Below are 22,230 nucleotides of genomic sequence, written 5' to 3'. Positions count from 1 at the left end.
TCGTCTAGTAAACGGAGTATTATTCAGCGCTTGTGTGTAGTTCGGTAGAATGAAATGTCCTTTATATCCGCGGGACTCGCGTGTGGCGCTGAGATCTGTCTCTCGTTAGCGATCGCGCTCTGCTTCACACCACAGGCATGTTAAACACATCAGTGTATTCACTCATCCATCAACATTATTAGATCCTTCAGCATGACGACAAGTTCCATGATTCTGCTTATTCACTGCGTCATCAATCTACGCCTGTGTTACTGTAAGAGGTTAGCGACCGCTAGCGGCGGAAACAATTACACATTGTAGCTTTAATCTGGGAAAATAATGCAGTTCAGAGAGTGACAGCCTGAAAACAAATCGCCTTAATCTCCGAACACATTATGAGGACCAAGCCCTAAAACTCTGGAAACTTTGCACACATTTGTCAGAAGCATGAACTCAAGACACTGAGGATGCTAAATTATGAGCGGATTTTGATCTCGAATTGTTTGGCTGTGGCAACGAATTTATGTTGAAATAATGGAAACAGGAAGTGTGTTATAACTTCTGCATATATTAACTGATCTTGATGAAACTTCAGCAGTGAGTTTGTTGTAAGAGGCCGATCACATGGATGCGAGTATTGTCAAAGTCAAAGTTATAGCGCCACCAACTGGCAGCAGGAAGTGTTATTTTTACCTGATTTGCCTCAAACTTTGTCAGAATAATGTCGACACCGCAGAAGTAGACCTGTGAAAGGATTTGTGATATCTTGAATACTGTTGTCATGGCAACGCGTCAAACTTTAATCAAATTCTTTTGGGGTGTTTTTGAGTCTCTTATGTTTCAAATTACACAGAGAAATACAGAGTCGTGGCCCGGCGCAAAACTTCTCTCCCTTTAGGCCTATTTTTTGGTTAACATTCTGGTTAATTTTAACTACTGGTGTTTGAAACCGCTAGCTAACAGAAGCGCTCTGAGGACAGATTCAGTATCGTTTAGCATAGATTCGGTATAACATATACTACTACTGTAAACTAAATGTTACTATTATTCATTTAGCGGATGCTTTTTCATAGAATAATAGTTCTAGAATGATCATTTATCACCTTGTGCATTAAATGAACCAGTGGGCAGAAACAAGACTTTGGAGAGCAAATAAGAAAAGATTCAGGAAAAATCATGTTCATAAAGACTTATTTTTATTGGCAGTGGAAAATAAGTTTCAGTATTTTATTGAAATGAAAGAAATAAATAATACTGTGATAAAAATAGTTCATAAGTACTTAGACTGTACATTATTTCTATTACAGGACCAGAAGATTTATTTAAATAAAGGACAATAAAAAGATAGTAACATGACTTTAATTGTACACAAGTGACTAAGAACGTAAAATTACAAAATCAAGAAGACTGGGATATGATTCCAGCCTGTGCCTTTGATATCATCCAAAAATGACAATTCCTACATAAAGGCTGATACATACGATATCAAAAAGGGTCGTTGAAAACAGAAGGAGTGGCTACAAATGTAAGGCTTGATTACAGTGGTGAGAATCACAGGGTTTGAGCGAGAGAGAGAGAGAGAGAGAGCGAGAGAGAGAGAGAGAGCGAGAGAGAGAGAGAGAGAGAGAGAGAGAGAGAGAGAGAGAGAGAGAGAGAGAGAGAGAGAGAGAGAGAGAGGCCACTGGAGGATTGGTCCGTCTGAGAAACACACACACACTCTCATTCACTCTTACTCGCACACTCACTCACTCTAACACACACTCTCTCACACACACACAGACAAACTCACTCACTCTTACACACACCCACACTCTCTCATTCACTCTTACTCGCACACTCACTCACTCTAACACACTTTCTCTCACACACACACACACACACACACACACACACACACAGCACAAAGGGAATGGATAAACAGTGACTTTCAGTCAAAAGGATGCTAGAGAATCCTGGCATCAATATCTCATCTGTAGAAAGATGTTTTCAAAATAGCCCTCATAATTATTACAAAGTATGGCTTATCCAAGGGTCTGATTTTGGTATCACAGGATATAAAACATGAACCGACCCCGATATTCACACAATGCCATTGACACGGGTTACTTTCTCAGAATCAACAGGGAGACAAAAGAAGATTAAGAGTTTAGATCAAACACACAAAGTACTTTTAGCTGGAAGATTAAAAACAAAATCAATAAGTAGCCGATACGATAAAAATACTCATATAGAATGATAAAAATGAGATTATGCCTAGGAACATAAATGTACATACTCTGGACTCGTGATATATAAATTACATCTAGAAGAGTTGAACTGGATTAGGACGCGTGAATTAAAAGGTGACGAGATAAAATCAAGCAGAAGTTGATATGAAACACTGAGTTAGAAAGACTGGAGGAATAAATAGAAGTATAAACCCGTGGGACTCATGGGATTATGGGTCTGGAACCGGGAAAAACCCAAAGGAATGATGTGGAACTCCAGCCTGACGGGGATCGTGCTCTTCAGCTGCGTCACCTGAGGGAGCAACGACATCATCATCATCCTCATCATCATCATCATCCTCATCCTCATCATCAACATCAACATAATCATCATCAACATCATCATCCTCATCATCATCCTCATCCTCATCATCATCCTCATCATCATCATCAACAGAGAGAGCAGATGTCATGAAACAACTTCACAAACAGTCTTTTTAACCACACAGTATCATCATTTCTGTTCAAATACTCAGATTATCACAGAAGTACTGGGATAAAAGTGTATAGTTCAGATAAAAACTGATGTCTAGCGATTCAAATTGAGTAAATCACCTTGACGCTTCAAATAAAGATTGTATCGATTACATTGTTACACCAGTAGGTGGCGACAAGTGACTGTTAAAAACGTTGAGTTATGCATATAACTAAGGTTCCTAGAAGGAGGGAAACTCGGTACAACGCATGACTGTGTGATATCGCGCTCTAGCGCCATCTGCTCAAGACCCCTTTATTCACGCCTGAAAGGCCAATGACGAATGACGACGTGGGCGGGGCTCTTCCATATAAATGCAGTCGTATGCGTCATTCCCTATGTTCAGTCCAGCTCTTCACCGAGCCTCCGACTGCGCGGCCCAGAGGTGTTGTACCTCGTTTCCCTCCTTCTGGGAACAGTAGTTATATGCATAACTCAACATTCCCAATCAGTCGGTCAACTCGGTACAACACATGACTATGGGACATATATTCACATCCCGCCAAGTCGCTGAACTAAACGTAAGGGACCAGAACCGCCACATAACCCTTTTTCAAGAGAGCAATGGCCCCTGGTTAAAGAACCCCTGCGGTGAGCACAGACTGAGTGACCATCGCCGCTGTGACATCTAGCCGGTACACTGGACAAACCTGCGCAGTGACACCTATAACTGGCATCCGCACGAGAAACTGAAACCAAGCCCATGACATTTCCTTGCCCTAGAGTGCGCACACACACTCCAGGCAGAACCAACTCCTCATCTGCTATAGACAGCTTTCTACAATTCAAAAAACATAGATGAAAGACATCGCTTAGACAGCGGCTTCTCACTGGCCGAGTTGGAAAACATGACAAAAGGTGGTCAGACGAGCGTTTAGCCTGTATCTGCACAGTGTACCTGCGTATAATACCCACACAGGCACAAAGCAAGTCTCCTGTGTGAGAAGTTACAGGGCAGCTCAAACGAAAGCGCACCCCTGACATGACTTTAGGCATATACACCGCGTTCGGACGCAACACCACCAAACGCACATTGAGTGCAAAAGGAATACACCAATTGCGCATGAAGTTTCCCAACGACATGGCAGCATCCTTATATTCAAGGATTCTAAAGGCTCAAAACGGAGGTTAACACACAGCCTCCAGGTCTACCATCAGGTCATGATGGCACTATTACATTTTGTAAAGAGCCTAAAAACGCTGACCTTAAAGCCCAAAGTATATCATCCGCATGACGTAATTTGCGTCAGGAGGGTCTACAGTGCGCGTACAACAGAGTGTATGAGTGACTTACTCGCTTGGGAACAAAATTCACCAGCAAGTGCGCACGCCGAACAAGTCTTTCCACGCTCAAGGCCGCCAAAGCAGTATACTTTGAAAGGCTCGCACGCTCAACTGTGCACAAGATGTAGCGGAATATGGAATATGGAAACAAAGTTCCCTAGCAAGTGCACGCGCAGAACACGTCTTTCTGTCCTTATGGCTAAAGGAGTATACCCTGAAAGGCTTGCGCTCCAAACTGTCCAAAGCACCGTTTGTGTGACAATTATCACCATCAAGAGAGTCTGCGGATGTCCGCGCACATCATCCGTGTGCAGCCCACTGTTTGTGACCGCGAAGGTGCGCACACAACAGCGCATGTGTGAGTGACATGAACGAAGAATTTATACAGCCCGTTTCTTATGTACTGCCGTACACCCAAAGCGCTTCACAATCATGTCAGGGGTCTCTCCTCAACCAACCCCAGTATGCAGCATCCACTTAATGATGCGGCGGGAGCCCCAGTTAAATAAGAGAAAGAGCACTTGAAAACCAAAGCACTCGAAAACCAAACACACTAGATAGTGCACATGCGCAGAAAACATCCTTCCACCCACGCAGCCAAAGGAGTATACTTTGAAAGGCTCACACTCAACTGTGAGAGAGACAGAGCGATAAAAAATTTGTATACCTGGGCCCTTTAAGGAACCAAAGATGCGCTCTTTGCCGCAGCACCGTTAATGTGCTCATGACAAGCCACAACGGTTGTCCAATAAAGTTCCAACGTGGAATGGGAGTGACTCTGCTTCGGAGAAGAAATCAGTATCCCCTCAATCGGGCGCTGATACGGCGATACAAATCTTCGCCCGCAACAAACTTCAAATACTCGCTACTTCAACGCAACGCAATTCACTTCGAAATGCAAGCGCTCTGTTTTGTAGCTTCAATCAGACTCTCCCTCCCTCAACAGGTCGACCCCTAGAGACCACAGTGCTGGCCGAGGGTGCAGAATCTGGGTCCCTGCATAGGGAAAGACACCACAGTGGCCTTAACAGCAACGACATGATGCTTGTGTACCATGTCTTTGCTGGCCAGCAAGAAGCCACCAAAATCAATGTCAGACCCTTCTGCGTACAACCTGGGCTATACATGCGACAGGGCATTCACCCTCAGTGGGGCTCCTGTCCATCATCAAGAAAACAGCGGGAGGCCTGTGTTTTCTGCAAACGTAAAAAGATCCACATCGGCCCTGCCAAAACCGATCCCAGATCTGCGTCACTATTTCAGTGTGCACACGCCAATCCAGGGGAGACGCCGGTCTGCCCCGTATCAAGAGCATCCGTGCCGCTTTCAGCAGGGAAAGTGAGGGAGTGAGGGAGAACCCCCTTGCCTGCTTATATACGACCGCTGTCGTCTTTTCATTCTGAATAACACGTTTGCCCTGTTGGGCCAAGTGTTTCATTATCAGTGGAACTACTCCAAAAAGTTTGTGTGTCGCTCTTACAGCACTGGTGTCACCACTCTCCTCTTTTTTCTTTCTTTTTTTTTAACCACTCTCCTCTTACAGAGTTTCTTGTTCGTGGCGTGACGCATTTGTTGTCAATACTACACATGATGTAACTCTGCCCAGGGAAACTCCTTGTCAACAGATTGAGGTTTCCTAGGGTGGAACCGTGGGTATCGGGGTCTGCACAACGGCGCTACCGACATATGCTTAAATGTCGCGTAGCCTACAGCAAGCTATCGAGCGCCCAGCGCCGACACTGCACATAAAAAGAGGAGAATCCAGCTGTACTACTGCTATCGAGGCCATGAGCCCCAGCAGTCGTAATACTGTAAGAAGAAAACGTGCTTGCCTCCCCAGCTAGACCGAGATTTAACAGACGGAGAATGAATAGCCATGTCTTCAGCCAGGAGCAGTTCGTTCAAACAGGTGAACAATCTGATGCTCTGATGGCACAGCAGGACCAACACTGCTTCTGCACATCTTGCAGATATGCACAGCACTATATGGACCTAAAACTTGTAGGCAAGCCCCTCGACGGAGACCTCAGAACATTTTTGTTTCGGGTGGATTGTGGCAATATGCATCAGCAAATCCACCGATGTAAGCCATACCCGAGGATGCAGAGGGCATAACAGGTGACATACTGCAAGCATTTTTATTGTGTTTGTTCATCTGCTGTAAATCTAAGATAAGGGGCAAAACCCTGTTTTTTTATTAACGGAATTAGTGACTGAAAAACCTCTTCCTCCACCTTCGTTTGTGGCAAAACCTGAATTGCCTTTTATTTTTATTTTAGCTGAGGAGAACACTGATTTCCCCCCTCAGTACTGGGGAAGCCCTCTCGGACACCGAAGTTGCAGTTACTCCGCGCGAGAGAGGCCGCAGCCGACAGCCCCACTGAAGCAGCCACGGTGTTCGCGCGTGTCATCGCGGCTCGAGGCAGACAGCTAGGGTTCCCAGGCATCACCTAGTCCTAGGGAACCCCACGTCCTTTTCATCGCTCAGCTGTATGTTGCATATCACTACACTTTCCTCCTCTGTCAGCACACGGGACAGACTGTGAGATTAGCGATTCTAATACATTCTTATTGTTTTGACAAGCAAACACATGAGGCCTTGTATGGTGAACATTTATTTTATTGACAACATACTTAAAAAATTAACCCGCTATCTTGCAGGGTTATTTCTACCCAATCTGGATAGACCTAAAGGCGAGTTCCCAGCACTGTTTCTACAGGAGACAAATAGAACCCGCAAGCTTCTCTGGATCAGGCCAGTTCACTCGACCGACAAACTTTGTTGCCACTCTCCAAAACAGATCAATGCAAGAGCCATCACTTCACTTCCACCCACCTCGGGGGAGCCGTGATCTGTCCTGCTTAAAAAGATATATACAGTATATATCGTCAGAGCTTTCCTCGACCGCATCCAGAGACAGAATTCAGACTCAGGATAGTCAGAGGAACCTTGCCGTGAACACTACACCGCCACTGCTCGGCCTCTACACGATCGCCCAGCTCTCGAATGCAGCTGGAGTGAGTGTAAAGTGTGTGCTGATGCTGAACAGAGTTCGGCCGTTCACGAAGCAGCTGGAGGTTTCTGGGCCACAAAAGCAACAACATTCATCAGTGAGGTCAACTTTATTCAAATGAGCACTAACAAGACCCATGTATGCATGCTTTAAATAATAATAAAAAGAGTTCCAGTTACTAGGGATGACATCTGAAAACTAATACAGGGTTGCTGCACACTTTTTACAGTCAAATTTAAGGCTTTTTAAGACCTGAAGAAATCAAAATTATTACCGTACATTAGGAGTGCGCAATATTGACAAAAATATATCTCGATATTTTCAAAGTTTTGTTGATAATAATTAGATGATATTTTACGGATTGTGTTTTTGTACTGGTACCAGGCCGGTTTATTGTTGACAGCAGACTCACGAAGATATTCATATTCTTTGCAGTGGTCAGTTCACAGCAGTGACAGAAATGAACATTTTTATTAAATGTTTTTAATAAAACATTTTTTATAAATGTTATTTTTTATTCAATATTTAAATATGGAATTCAAATTTTAACTTTTTAATTAAAGGGTAGCTACTTTAAATATGAAACTAAAACCACCAGTAGGTGGCAGCAAGTCACTGTCTTAAGTGAGTTGAGGGAGTCATTCATTCCACCGATTCGTTCAAACGGCTGATTCATTCAGGAAAAGCAAGTGATTGTTCATTGAATCGCTAAAATGATTCGTTCAAAACACAGATTTTAGTCCAAAAAATCATCGCTGTCTGTTGCATGGAGACTCTGCTACGGTTTCATTTTGAAACTTTCATGGGCGAAATAAAGGGAAAACAAACAATATTGACAATATTGTGTCTAAAAAGTAACTCACAATATTAACTTATTGTTAATTTAACTGTTGTATAAAATAAATATCACATTTGCAATTGTGCACAGGAAAACGGCACTCTTGCTCATGTGATATTCTAATATAACAATAAAAGACAAAAATATGTGATATTCTGATATAAATATAAGACAAAAAACTCATTTGGGGACAAACCTATAACTGCACACATCACGCAGTGAAAGCAAGCATGAGAGACAAAAGCGATCAGCTCACAGTGCCTCGTACATCGTTAGAACAATGATTACAATATCATCATAGACGATAAATATCGCACACTCCTAAGCACATAAACAATGAACTTACAGCTGAACTGACATTTACCAACTTTCTTCTCCTCCTCTCGCGTGCAGGAGACAGGCATAGGCTAATATGCTGCCGCGAATGACGCGACTTGTCACGTGAACAAGCAAATCCACAAAGATAGAATAATAAAGAATACTTACGCTAATTAGATATTAGTTTTAATTTGGAAAGCATTTAGATACGTCTAAGTCAAAGTGTCATCAAAAATGTAAGACCTTTCATTAGTAAAAATAAGACTAAGACTTCCTATGGCCTTAAATTTGAATAATAATAATAATAATAATAATAATGATAATAATAATAATAATGATAATAATAAGATAACTTTCTAAGACTTTTTAAGGATCCGCGGGAACCCTGCAATAACTGATGAAATCCGAAAGGTTTCTGAACCACACACGGGCCACAGCCTAACCTCTTATAAGACCCAGAAAAGTAAAGTAAAGACATCGTTAAAATAGTCCATCTGACTACAGTGGTTCAACCTTAATGTCATGAAGCCACGAGAATACTTTTTGTGCGCAAAAAAACAAACAAAAAATAACGACTTTCTTATAACAATTTCTTATCCTCCATGTCAGTCTGCTAATCTGCTAAACCGTGCAGCGCTTCCGGGTTCCAGAACGCCGGCTCAAGGACTGTTTCAACGACGTCTTTACTGCCTTTCTGGCCCTTGAAAGGTCAATGACGTTGCTGCCTATGGCTGGTTTAGAAACCTCTTGGATTTCATTTCATTCAAAGTATCTTCATTTAAAGTATCTTCATTTGTGTTCCGAAGATGAACGAAGGTCTTCCTAGTCTGGAACAACATTCCGACATGAATTATTCGTCTAAAGGCCGCTCTCAGCAGTGTTGCATTAGTGTTCATTAGAGATCTTGGCCGTGAGTATCTGGTCATCATGCTCAGATCATGTGAGTAAGGAAGGCTCACCTGGTTAGATCAGCAGGAGTATGTTCTGACTGCGGCCGAGTCCAGACGCTGAACTCCACTCACACCTGCAGCGCCACACACATGCATTAGTCACACACACACACACACACACACACACACACACACACACAAGCATGTTAAACGCACATAAGCACTGACATAAGCTACACACACGTCCAGTGTTGGGGAAAGTTACTTTGAAAAGTAATGCATTACAATATTGCGTTACTCCCAAAAAAAGTAACTAGTTGCGTTACTTAGTTACTTTTGCGTTACTTTTTCTCACCTGGCCTGGGCTTGCTTGTTTGTTTTTTAATAACAAAAAAAAAATAATTCTATTTTTGGCCAAATTTTAAGCCCCTTTCACACCAGAAGTGAAGTGAATAAACCTCAGGCTGAAGGAAATGCATATTTACGCCTGTACAGTAGAGGTAGAGTACAGTAGCGTACAGTAGATGTAGAGTACAGTAGAGATAGAGTGCAGTAGAGTACAGTAGAGATAGAGTACAGTACAGTAGCGTACAGTAGAGGTAGAGTACAGTAGAGGTAGAGTACAGTAGAGGTAGAGTACAGTAGAGGTAGAGTACAGGTAGAGTACAGTAGAGGTAGAGTACAGGTAGAGTACAGTAGAGGTAGAGTACAGTACAGTAGAGTACAGTACAGGTAGAGTACAGTACAGTAGAGGTAGAGTACAGTACAGGTAGAGTACAGTACAGTAGAGTACAGTACAGTAGAGTACAGTACAGTAGAGGTAGAGTACAGTAGAGGTAGAGTACAGGTAGAGTACAGTAGAGGTAGAGTACAGTACAGTAGAGTACAGTACAGGTAGAGTACAGTACAGTAGAGTACAGTACAGTAGAGGTAGAGTACAGTACAGGTAGAGTACAGTACAGTAGAGTACAGTACAGTAGAGTACAGTACAGTAGAGGTAGAGTACAGTAGAGGTAGAGTACAGGTAGAGTACAGTAGAGGTAGAGTACAGTACAGTAGAGTACAGTAGAGTAGAGGTACAGTAGAGGTAGATTACAGTAGAGGTAGAGTACAGTAGAGTAGAGTACAGTAGAGTACAGTACAGTAGAGGTAGAGTACAGTACAGTAGAGTACAGGTACAGTAGAGTAAAGTACAGTAGAGGTAGAGTACAGTAGAGGTAGCGTACAGTAGAGGTAGAGTACAGTAGATGTAGAGTACAGTAGAGATAAAGTGCAGTAGAGTACAGTAGAGATAGAGTACAGTAGAGGTAGAGTACAGTACAGTAGCGTACAGTAGATGTAGAGTACAGTAGAGATAAGAGTACAGTAGAGGTAGAGTACAGTAGAGGTAGAGTACAGTACAGGTAGAGTACAGTACAGGTAGAGGTACAGTAGAGGTAGAGTACAGTACAGTAGAGGTAGAGTACAGTAGAGTAGAGTACAGTAGAGGTAGAGTACAGTAGAGGTAGAGTACAGTAGAGGTAGAGTACAGTAGAGGTAGAGTACAGGTAGAGTACAGTACAGTAGAGTACAGTAGAGTAGAGGTACAGTAGAGGTAGATTACAGTAGAGGTAGATTACAGTAGAGTAGAGTACAGTAGAGTACAGTACAGTAGAGGTAGAGTACAGTACAGTAGAGTACAGGTACAGTAGAGTAAAGTACAGTAGAGGTAGAGTACAGTAGAGGTAGCGTACAGTAGAGGTAGAGTACAGTAGATGTAGAGTACAGTATAGATAGAGTGCAGTAGAGTACAGTAGAGATAGAGTACAGTACAGTAGCGTACAGTAGATGTAGAGTACAGTAGAGATAGAGTACAGTAGAGGTAGAGTACAGTACAGGTAGAGTACAGTACAGTAGAGTACAGTAGAGGTACAGTAGAGGTAGAGTACAGGTAGAGTACAGTAGAGGTAGAGTACAGTACAGTAGAGTACAGTAGAGTAGAGGTACAGTAGAGGTAGATTACAGTAGAGGTAGAGTACAGTAGAGTAGAGTACAGTAGAGTAGAGTACAGTAGAGGTAGAGTACAGTAGAGGTACAGTACAGTAGAGTACAGGTACAGTAGAGTAAAGTACAGTAGAGGTAGCGTACAGTAGAGGTAGAGTACAGTAGATGTAGAGTACAGTATAGATAGAGTGCAGTAGAGTACAGTAGAGATAGAGTACAGTAGAGGTAGAGTACAGTACAGTAGCGTACAGTAGATGTAGAGTACAGTAGAGGTAGAGTACAGTAGAGGTAGAGTACAGTAGAGGTAGAGTACAGTAGAGGTAGAGTACAGTACAGTAGAGGTACAGTAGAGGCACAGTAGAGGTAGAGTACAGTAGAGTAGAGTACAGTAGAGGTAGAGTACAGTAGAGTACAGTACAGTAGAGTACAGGTACAGTAGAGTAAAGTACAGTAGAGGTAGAGTACAGTAGAGTAAAGTACAGTAGAGGTACAGTACAGTACAGTACAGTACAGTAGAGTACAGTAGAGTAGAGTACAGTAGAGTACAGTAGAGGTAGAGTACAGTACAGTAGAGGTAGCGTACAGTAGAGGTAGCGTACAGTAGAGGTAGCGTAGAGTAAAGTACAGTAGAGGTACAGTACAGTAGAGGTAGAGTACAGTAGAGTAGAGTACAGTAGAGGTAGAGTACAGTAGAGGTAGAGTACAGTAGAGTACAGTAGAGGTAGAGTGCAGTAGAGGTAGAGTACAGTAGAGTACAGTAGAGTAGAGTACAGTAGAGTACAGTAGAGGTAGAGTACAGTACAGTAGAGGTAGAGTACAGTAGAGTAGAGTACAGTAGAGTACAGTAGAGGTAGAGTACAGTACAGTACAGTAGAGGTAGAGTGCAGTAGAGGTAGATTACAGTAGAGTAGAGTACAGTAGAGTACAGTACAGTAGAGGTAGAGTACAGTACAGTAGAGTACAGGTACAGTAGAGGTAGAGTACAGTAGAGGTAGCGTACAGTAGAGGTAGAGTACAGTAGATGTAGAGTACAGTATAGATAGAGTGCAGTAGAGTACAGTAGAGATAGAGTACAGTACAGTAGCGTACAGTAGATGTAGAGTACAGTAGAGATAGAGTACAGTAGAGGTAGAGTACAGTACAGGTAGAGTACAGTACAGTAGAGTACAGTAGAGGTAGAGTACAGGTAGAGTACAGTAGAGGTAGAGTACAGTACAGTAGAGTACAGTAGAGTAGAGGTACAGTAGAGGTAGATTACAGTAGAGGTAGAGTACAGTAGAGTAGAGTACAGTAGAGTAGAGTACAGTAGAGGTAGAGTACAGTACAGTAGAGTACAGGTACAGTAGAGTAAAGTACAGTAGAGGTAGCGTACAGTAGAGGTAGAGTACAGTAGATGTAGAGTACAGTATAGATAGAGTGCAGTAGAGTACAGTAGAGATAGAGTACAGTAGAGGTAGAGTACAGTACAGTAGCGTACAGTAGATGTAGAGTACAGTAGAGGTAGAGTACAGTAGAGGTAGAGTACAGTAGAGGTAGAGTACAGTAGAGGTAGAGTACAGTACAGTAGAGGTACAGTAGAGGTACAGTAGAGGTAGAGTACAGTAGAGTAGAGTACAGTAGAGGTAGAGTACAGTAGAGTACAGTACAGTAGAGTACAGGTACAGTAGAGTAAAGTACAGTAGAGGTAGAGTACAGTAGAGTAAAGTACAGTAGAGGTACAGTACAGTACAGTACAGTAGAGTAGAGTACAGTAGAGTACAGTAGAGGTAGAGTACAGTACAGTAGAGGTAGCGTACAGTAGAGGTAGCGTACAGTAGAGGTAGCGTAGAGTAAAGTACAGTAGAGGTACAGTACAGTAGAGGTAGAGTACAGTAGAGGTAGAGTACAGTAGAGTACAGTAGAGTAGAGTACAGTAGAGGTAGAGTACAGTAGAGGTAGAGTACAGTAGAGGTAGAGTACAGTAGAGTACAGTAGAGGTAGAGTGCAGTAGAGGTAGAGTACAGTAGAGTACAGTAGAGGTAGAGTACAGTACAGTAGAGTAGAGTACAGTACAGTAGAGGTAGAGTAGAGTACAGTACAGTACGGTAGAGTACAGTACAGTACAGTACAGTAGAGGGCGCCGCTCAAGCAAACCTTTCAGCAATTCTGGATTAAAGAACAATAGGATACAGGAGAAGGAAGTTCAACACTTACTTCTAAATCTAATCTAAAGTCATTTTTGCTTAGTATGGTTAAATTAGATCATCATAACCCTAACCCTAAGGTCAACAGCAAAGACATTCCTTATTAAAGTGAAATTAAATACATAAAGTATATTTGTGTAATTTAATATAGTTAATTATAAAAGTTTTGCGTAAAATTCTGAGATTGCATTTTACTGTTTTTATTAATTTATTTCGTGCAAGTGAGATGAGTAAATGCATGTTCACATTTAGTCGAACTACAATAACCATCATGCTAACACAGCGAATACAACACCTCACTTTATTTCTCTCCACATGGGGACAGGAGAGCTGTCAGTCAATAAATGTGAAAAAGTAACTTGGATATTTTGTTGTAAATTTTAAAAGTAATGCATTACTTTACTAGTTACTTGAAAAAGTAATCTGATTACGTAACTCGAGTTACTTGTAATGAGTTCCCCCAACACTGCACACGTGTAACACGCGCTAACAGGCGGAGCCGCTCGCTCACGTACCGTCCAGCTGCGGTTTCTTGGCCATCAGAGCGGAGTCGCCGGCGCTCACCCGGAAGCTAGCCGGCAGCGTGTCCGAGGCGCTCACGCTCATCCCGCGCACGTCTTTGGGCCGAAACTTCTTCCTCCAGGACGGCGCGCGCCGGAAGTTCTTGTCGTCGTCCTGCGGAGGAACAGCTATGATGTGAAGCGCTCAGATCTGATTGGGTTAGACTGATGAACCAGACTCAACTCACCTCGTCCAGTCTGCGCTCGGTGCCAGCGCCGATCAGGTGACCGTACTCGTGCTCCAGTAGCGCTCGCGCCTGCGGGGACACGGCACAGTCAGTGGACAATGTATCCAACGCAACCAGTCAAAGATTCTATTTCTATTTGCACAGAACAGTCAAAGTACAGCGAAACGGACGAGTTCAATGATCACTGAAATCTGACTGATTCAAACACAGCTGTTCAAATGAAATCGGATGGGATTTCGGCTATCGGATTGGACCAAAAATGGAAAAAGAATTCTGAAATCTGATTACAAAATGCAATAAAACAAAAATGAGCCAAATACTACAATCAGGGTTCGTACAGATACTGTAAAATGAAATTCCAGGACTTTTAAGGACTTTTTAAGCACTACTTTTTTGGTTTTCAAAGACTACAATGAGAGATCTCACTAATCAAACAATATCTTTATCTTTCAAATTCTATTAAATACCAACAAAATGGTACAAATAAAATGCTGCACATGCAATGACCTTATGGCGCTTTTCCACTGCGTGGTACGACTCGACTCGGTACGGCACGGTTCGCTTTAGCTCGGTTGCTTTTCCACTGCAGTTAGTACCGCTTCAAAGTGGGTGGGACTGATCGTTATAGTTGCCGTCTCTACTGCCATGATATCATCATATTAAATGCGAATTTTTCATTCCGTGTTTCCCCATCCACTCCTCGGCAACCAACGAGAGGAACGTCGCGACCTCGTCCACTGACCACGATTCAGCCATTTCTTTTTTTGAAGTTTTTTTTAAATTTTTTTAAAGCAAATACTTTTAAAACAGGCGCTACAGCGTTGGCTGTTGTCTACTGGCTATTTAAATCTAGTGTATCGTGTCGTAAATACAATGACGCTGGTAGTGATGATTCTGTCTGACCAATCAGTGATCTGCAGTGTTTTCACGTCACATTTTAGTATCGGTACGGTACGCTTGGAACCTCAACAGAGGTGGTACCATTTAAGCGAGCCGAAGCGAGCCGTACCGTACCGTACCATGCAGTGGAAATGCGCCAAAAGTGAGCCGTACCGAACCGAGCCGTACCGTACCATGCAGTGGAAAAGCGCCATTAGTAACTTTAACTAGGGCTGGGTAAAAAATATCGATTTCTCGATTTTAATCGATTCTCATTTTTACGAAACAATATCGATTCTTAAATCCCAAGAATCGATTAGTCATCCTGTTTTCAGTTGATGAATTAATGGAACATTGATGCGTGCATCCCATCCAATAAATCGCAATAATCTTTGTGCTTTGTTATTATTGATATGAAACAAAGTCTCAGATTTCAAATTACGTCCATTTTCTTACGAAATTCAAAAACATAATTACCGTTTTGGCGCTGTGGCGTGAGATCGCTCTGGCGCAGCTCAGCTCTAGAGAAGCAGCAACGCGGAGCGCACATGATCTTCTCTTGCCTTAATAACACCAGTTACAGCGCGAGATAAACACGAATGAGCATCTGAAAGTGTGTTAAAAGATAGAGTAGGCCTACAACTTATCGAAGTCCGTATCATGTCACATGGAATCGCTCAATCAGTGTTCCAACCGTGGAAAGACGTTAGTAAACAATGTCATGTAACGTCACATTTACCTCAGAAAAACCATATCCAGTGACCATAAACTCGTTAGTCAGCTAGAAAAATTAACTCTAGAGAGGAGCATTTTGCTAAATATATGCACCATATTACATAATCATTGTTTATAATTTTTATTGTTCTTCAATATTTAATGCATGTTTGAATAAATCTGGAAAGTTTTTATGACAGCCACCATTTAAATTTTTATATTTTCATATAACTTTATTATTATAAAAATAAATAAGTGTATTTTAAGTGTTTGTATACAAATCAGTTAATTTTTATCTTCAATATTATAGTAGACTAATGAAGCCTATAGGCTACAACTGACTCCCATAGTTTACAATAATTTTTTTCCCTTTTATTTTCCAGTTTTCCTTGAGAAAATTTACAATGTATTGTACCTGATATCCAAAATAATCGATATTGAATCGAATCGAATCGTAATCGAAATCGAATCGAATCGCAAGCTTGTGAATCGAAATCGAATCGAATTGTGAAATCTGTGTCAAAACCCAGCCCTAACTTTAACCATTGAAAGTATACGACAAAGATATTCAAACAGATTTTTTTCCTTCCATTAATATTTGATTGACCTGAAGAATGAAAGCTTTATCATATACTAGGATATTTATATGAGCAATATCACGCTCATAGCCATGCAAAATGGCTCTATATCTATATCAGACAGGCTGCAGCATTTATTTTGTGTGAAAAGATTGTTTTATCGATAAAAATACACACTAATTTTAAATTTTTCTTTCAATAATTAAAGCACTTTTCAAGTACCTTTTCATAAATATGGATGTTTTCAATGGTTTTCCAGGACTTAAATTTCCAAAAGTCAAATTCTAGTAAATCAAGCACTTTACGCACCTTGTACGAACTCTGTACAATGTTTGCATCATGTACTACATATACATTTACATTTTGCACTTGATTTGTTTAAACATTAGTAGAAGACTACCTATTACGTGAACTGCAGGTTATCGTGTCCGACTCCAAACGCATAAGGAGCTGTGCGTGTCTGACCTGTGACCTGTGTTTGACCTCTGTGATGTGTCTGACCTCGGACCCGTGTCTGATCTCTGTGACCTGTGTCTGATCTCTGACCTGTGACCTATGTCTGATCTCTGACCTGTGTCTGATCTCTGTGACCTGTGTCTGATCTCTGACCTGTGTCTGATCTCTGACCTGTGTCTGATCTCTGACCTGTGTCTGATCTCTGACCTGTGTCTGATCTCTGTGACCTGTGTCTGATCTCTGACCTGTGTCTGACCTGTGACCTATGTCTGATCTCTGTGACCTGTGTCTGATCTCTGACCTGTGTCTGATCTCTGACCTGTGTCTGACCTGTGACCTGTGTCTGACCTGTGTGCACTGCGTCGGGATCTGCAGAAGCAGAGCCAAGGCGTTGTGGTCGAAGGACTCGTCCAGGGCGATGAGCGCTCCATGAACACCGCTCTCCAGAAGATTGCTGGCGTAATCCTTCAACCCGATGGCCTGAACCCAGCTGACCACGCGCTCGTTCGACCACACCAGCACATCTGCACACACACACAAGCGTTAAAGGACACAACACGACCACACAGAGCAGAAAATAAAGGAGAAAAACAACAAGCGCTCACCTTTGACATCAACCTGTGACTCCTCACGCCTTCGCTCAAGGTCTTTCCGGTCATAGTTCAGTCGTCTCAAACACATTACACCGCACTGAAAACTGTTCCTACAGAGAGAGAGATAGCACCACAAACACACAGTGAGGAGGAGTCAGCCCGTAAAATACACCAGTAGGGTTCAGCAGGCAAATGCCATTCAATTTATGTATGCATGTATGTATGCATGTATGCCTGTATGCTTGTATGTATGTATGTATGTATGTATGTATGTATGCATGGATGCTTGTATGTATGTATGTTAGGGGTGTCCCCGACTATGGATTTTCATAGTCGAATCAGAATCGTCATGTCTTGCTTATAGTCGACTAATAGTCGAATCATGTGTATGGGGGCTGGGGCTGGGGGCGGGGCTTTAACATTTCAAAGCCGCGATGTACAGAAAATCACACAAAGATATAGAAGAAAATGTATAAAAACATTTTGGATCAATAAAACTAAGAAATAACATAACTCCAGAAAGGCCACATACAGGATTTGCATTTCACATACAAATCAAATTAAATCGGCTAAATTACCTGTGCGAGCAGGCTCTATACACCACAACATCGATAAATAGAAAAAATAAACAGTTAATTTACTAAATTAAATTAGAACAGAATATACCTTTCTAATAAATAAAAATACAAAACGAAATAAATCAGAATCAAGTCACAAGATGAGGAGCAAATGTGTGCAAAATGCCTAAAGTGCAGGGGAACATATATTCAAAACACAAGCCACAAATAGTTAGATTAGATAACCCCGACAGATCAATAAATAAAATAAAAATAAAGAAACTATTAAAATAACGATAGTAGCCAGAATTTTCAACTTTGTCTTTTTAACTGCAGAAACAAAATGCTAAACTGGAGAGGCAGTCTTTTAGCTAAAAATGTTCACACTCACAGCATCCAAAAATCAAATTAGAACCGGCTAAAAAGTTTTGAAATCACTTGTACCCTAACGTTACCTGATCGAGAGAACAAATCCAGTCTTTCACTCTGTCTGTGTCCGTTGGAGTCTTTTCAAATTGTGCGCGCGGATAAAATACATTCTAACGTGAAACTTGTTAACGTTGGCCGGCAGAAGTGCGATCATGGTTTTCCTGATGCTAAATCCAGCCTTGGAGAATATCCTTTCTGACGGTGTACATCCACACTTTATATTTTCTTATCCCAGACATTGTTATTTTAAAGATTTAAATCCTTGCCGCCAAGACGCTCCTCTGTCGGTCACGGATTGAAAGTGAAACTTAAATCTGTCACGCGGACGCGGGTGTTTGGATTTATTCACGCACCATTTATTAAAAGCTTATTTCTATGCACATTTTTATATACAGCATTATCATAATAGGCTGAATATTAACGTATTGACAGAAAACCGGTAGTTCTATGTGAAATCAGACATTGAGCGCCCTCATATAGCCAAAGTGGCATGATCCTCGTTTCATAACACCTCTGCGAAGATTCGACCGTGAGATCGGTAGTCGAATCAGGCTCCTCCAATCGAAGCATCGAATCTTCGACTATTTGGGGTCACCCCTAATGTGTGTATGTATGTATGTATGTATGCATGGATGCATGCATGTATGTATGTATGTATGTATGTATTCTTGTAAGTATGTATGTTTTTATGTATGCATGTATGTATGTATGTATGTATGCATGGATGCTTGTATGTATGTATGTATGTATGTATGTATGTATTCTTGTAAGTATGATTGTATGTATGTATGCTTGTATGTATGTTTTTATGTATGCATGTATACTTGTATGTACAGTGAGGAAAATAAGTATTTGAACACCCTGCTATTTTGCAAGTTCTCCCACTTGGAAATCATGGAGGAGTCTGAAATTGTCATCGTAGGTGCATGTCCACTGTGAGAGACAATCTAAAAAAAAAAAATCCAGAAATCACAATATATGATTTTTTAACTATTTATTTGTATGATACAGCTGCAAATAAGTATTTGAACACCTGTCTATCAGCTAGAATTCTGACCCTCAAAGACCTGTTAGTCTGCCTTTAAAATGTCCACCTCCACTCCATTTATTATCCTAAATCAGATGCACCTGTTTGAGGTCGTTAGCTGCATAAAGACACCTGTCCACCCCATACAATCAGTAAGAATCCAACTACTAACATGGCCAAGACCAAAGAGCTGTCCAAAGACACTAGAGACAAAATTGTACACCTCCACAAGGCTGGAAAGGGCTACGGGGAAATTGCCAAGCAGCTTGGTGAAAAAAGGTCCACTGTTGGAGCAATCATTAGAAAATGGAAGAAGCTAAACATGACTGTCAATCTCCCTCGGACTGGGGCTCCATGCAAGATCTCACCTCGTGGGGTCTCAATGATCCTAAGAAAGGTGAGAAATCAGCCCAGAACTACACGGGAGGAGCTGGTCAATGACCTGAAAAGAGCTGGGACCACCGTTTCCAAGGTTACTGTTGGTAATACACTAAGACGTCATGGTTTGAAATCATGCATGGCACGGAAGGTTCCCCTGCTTAAACCAGCACATGTCAAGGCCCGTCTTAAGTTTGCCAATGACCATTTGGATGATCCAGAGGAGTCATGGGAGAAAGTCATGTGGTCAGATGAGACCAAAATAGAACTTTTTGGTCATAATTGACCCTTCGCAAAGACCCGCCCCCCTTAGTTACTGTCGCTATGCCCGACAAGCTACGCTGCTCTCACGCCACACCATGTTCTCACGCAGTGAAAAATACATCGCGGAGCAGAGAGGAGACTGACAGCACGCTGACAGACAGGACAGACCAGGTTACTTTTCGGTTACTTTTGATATTAGACATATTAAACAAAGTCTCACCTTTCAAATTTGGTCATTTTTTAAAAGAAATTTAAACGATACATACCGTTTTGTGGCTCTTAAATGTGTCTGACAGATCGCTGTAGAGCATCAGTTAAAGCTGCTCGTGAACCAATCATCTCTTCCTTCTAGTTAATTTATAGCATCAAATAAACATGAATGAACATAAGAAGGAATGTTGTTTTAACCGTGGAAATGCGTCAGTACATTCCGTTTTTCAAGTTCAAATTCTCCCATGTTAATCTGCTATCTCTCCTGACTGCTTTGTCGGACAAAATGGCGGATGGTGGATTATGATTGGTTAGATCGCCTGTCAATCAAGCTCCCTGCGAAGGGTCAATTCCACTAAACGTGTTTGGAGGAAGAAGAATGATGAGTACCATCCCAAGAACACCATCCCTACTGTGAAGCATGGGGGTGGTAGCATCATCAGGCATGTGATTGGCTAAGGACAAAAAAGCAGGAAAATATACTGAGACCTGACTGATCTAGAGAAGATCTGTGTGGAGGAGTGGGCCAAAATCCCTCCTGCAGTGTGTGCAAACCTGGTGAAAAACTACAGGAAACGTTTGACCTCTGTAATTGCAAACAAAGGCTACTGTACCAAATATTAACATTGATTTTCTCAGGTGTTCAAATACTTATTTGCAGCTGTATCATACAAATAAATAGTTAAAAAATCATACATTTCTTTTCTTTTTTTTTTTTTAGATTATGTCTCTCACAGTGGACATGCACCTACGATGACAATTTCAGACCCCTCCATGATTTCTAAGTGGGAGAACTTGCAAAATAGCAGGGTGTTCAAATACTTATTTTCCTCACTGTATGCTTGTATGTATATGGATGTATGTATGTGTGTATGTATATATATGTATGTATGTATTTATGTATGTATGTATGTATGCATGGATGTACGCAAGTATGCTTTTATACATGTATGTATGCTTGTATGTATATGGATGTATGTATGCATGTATGTATGTCTGCATGTATGTATGTCTGCATTGATGCATGCTTGTATGTATATGGATGTGTGTATGTATATGGATGTGTGTATGTACATGGATGTATGTATGTATTAGGGATGCCACAATTCTCAATATAATATTGAACCGTTCGGTACGACATCCACGGTTCAATACGCGCTTGTGAATTGCGTTTTTTTCGGTTTTACGTTTAAATAATTTATGTGCGTTTTATTTCTCTCTCCGAATTGACTGTTTGTGTGTGCCTGTAAGTCTACGAGCTGATAAGGAAATTCCCCGAGAGTAAATATTCAATCACTATGCTCTAAATTTAGGGGGCGCTTAACCATCATTCCACACTTTAACATGGTGAGCGGTGTTGAAGTGAGGCTACAGTACGAGGAAGCGCCGGCGTCTTTCAAATCCGTGGTGTGGGGACATTTCGGTTTTGCCGTTAAGTATAGTGCCGAGGAAGAAAAAACAGTAAACAATAAAAATAACTGTGTGCAAGCATTGTTTTACACGTGTAGCCTACTCAAACGGAAACACTTCCAACATGACTGCACATCTGCGGCGCCATCACCCAGCAATATCACTGTCTGAAGGCACAAATATGTTTATTTGAAATGGTCAATTTAAAGGGGTCGCACACCGGACGTGCAGCGCCACGTCTTTTAAATTTGAACACATTATTCTCTATGAGTGTACGTAGCGCTACACACACCGTCGGCGCCTGTCCGCGGCGCCCAGCAACGGCTCAGGACCGTGTTCAAAATCCTGCCGCACCACAGAGCGCCATCTACATAGTTTTACATTAAATGTACATTTATTTGTCTCAAATCGTCATTAATGTATATACTGACTTCACTCTGTGCTGCAGTATAGGCTACATTTAGTTTTACATTCATTCACAGAAATCAGCTGCTTGAATGAAAATTGCTGATGTTATCGGATTTTCAGGTGATATTGTCAATTCATTAAGTTAACGGACGCTCTGAGGTAAAGTGTTCAGGCTGCAGACTTAGCAACGATTGTATTTAATTGTACAGTACAATCATAACATAGTACAGGCATTATCTTAATTTCATAATGTCCTTAAACATAACAATATTGCTGGCCATAAACTGAGAAAGTGCGCGTCCGGTGTGCGATACCTCGAGTTGTCCTAGACTGACTCCCTTTATGTTT

The 22,230-nt window shown here is 41.6% G+C and overlaps 1 protein-coding gene across 11 annotated transcripts in view; it reads right to left on the bottom strand.

The window, feature by feature from the left end:
• Positions 1-1,153: 1,153 nt before the first annotated feature.
• The window catches only part of ppfia1 (PTPRF interacting protein alpha 1), an 81,682-nt gene continuing 60,605 nt past the window's right edge, over positions 1,154-22,230 (bottom strand). For 6 of the 11 annotated variants that reach the window (XM_084123618.1, XM_084123622.1, XM_084123614.1 and 3 more), the window contains 6 exons: positions 17,212-17,309; positions 16,955-17,130; positions 13,980-14,048; positions 13,747-13,906; positions 9,135-9,199; positions 1,154-2,499 (listed from right to left, as the gene is read on the bottom strand). In XM_084123618.1, the coding sequence (XP_083979744.1) occupies positions 9,144-9,199; positions 13,747-13,906; positions 13,980-14,048; positions 16,955-17,130; positions 17,212-17,309 (559 nt within the window). In that variant the 3' untranslated portion in view covers positions 1,154-2,499; positions 9,135-9,143. The remainder of the gene's footprint in view (positions 2,500-9,134; positions 9,200-13,746; positions 13,907-13,979; positions 14,049-16,954; positions 17,131-17,211; positions 17,310-22,230) is intronic. The other 5 variants (XM_084123613.1, XM_084123621.1, XM_084123619.1 and 2 more) reach the window with 1 other exon arrangement.

This window comes from Abramis brama, assembly GCF_963993115.1.
Source record: "Abramis brama genome assembly, chromosome: 9".
NCBI lineage: Eukaryota > Metazoa > Chordata > Actinopteri > Cypriniformes > Leuciscidae > Abramis > Abramis brama.
The sequence above is the reverse complement of the archived record's forward strand: the minus strand, read 5'-3'. Positions and strand labels throughout refer to the sequence as shown.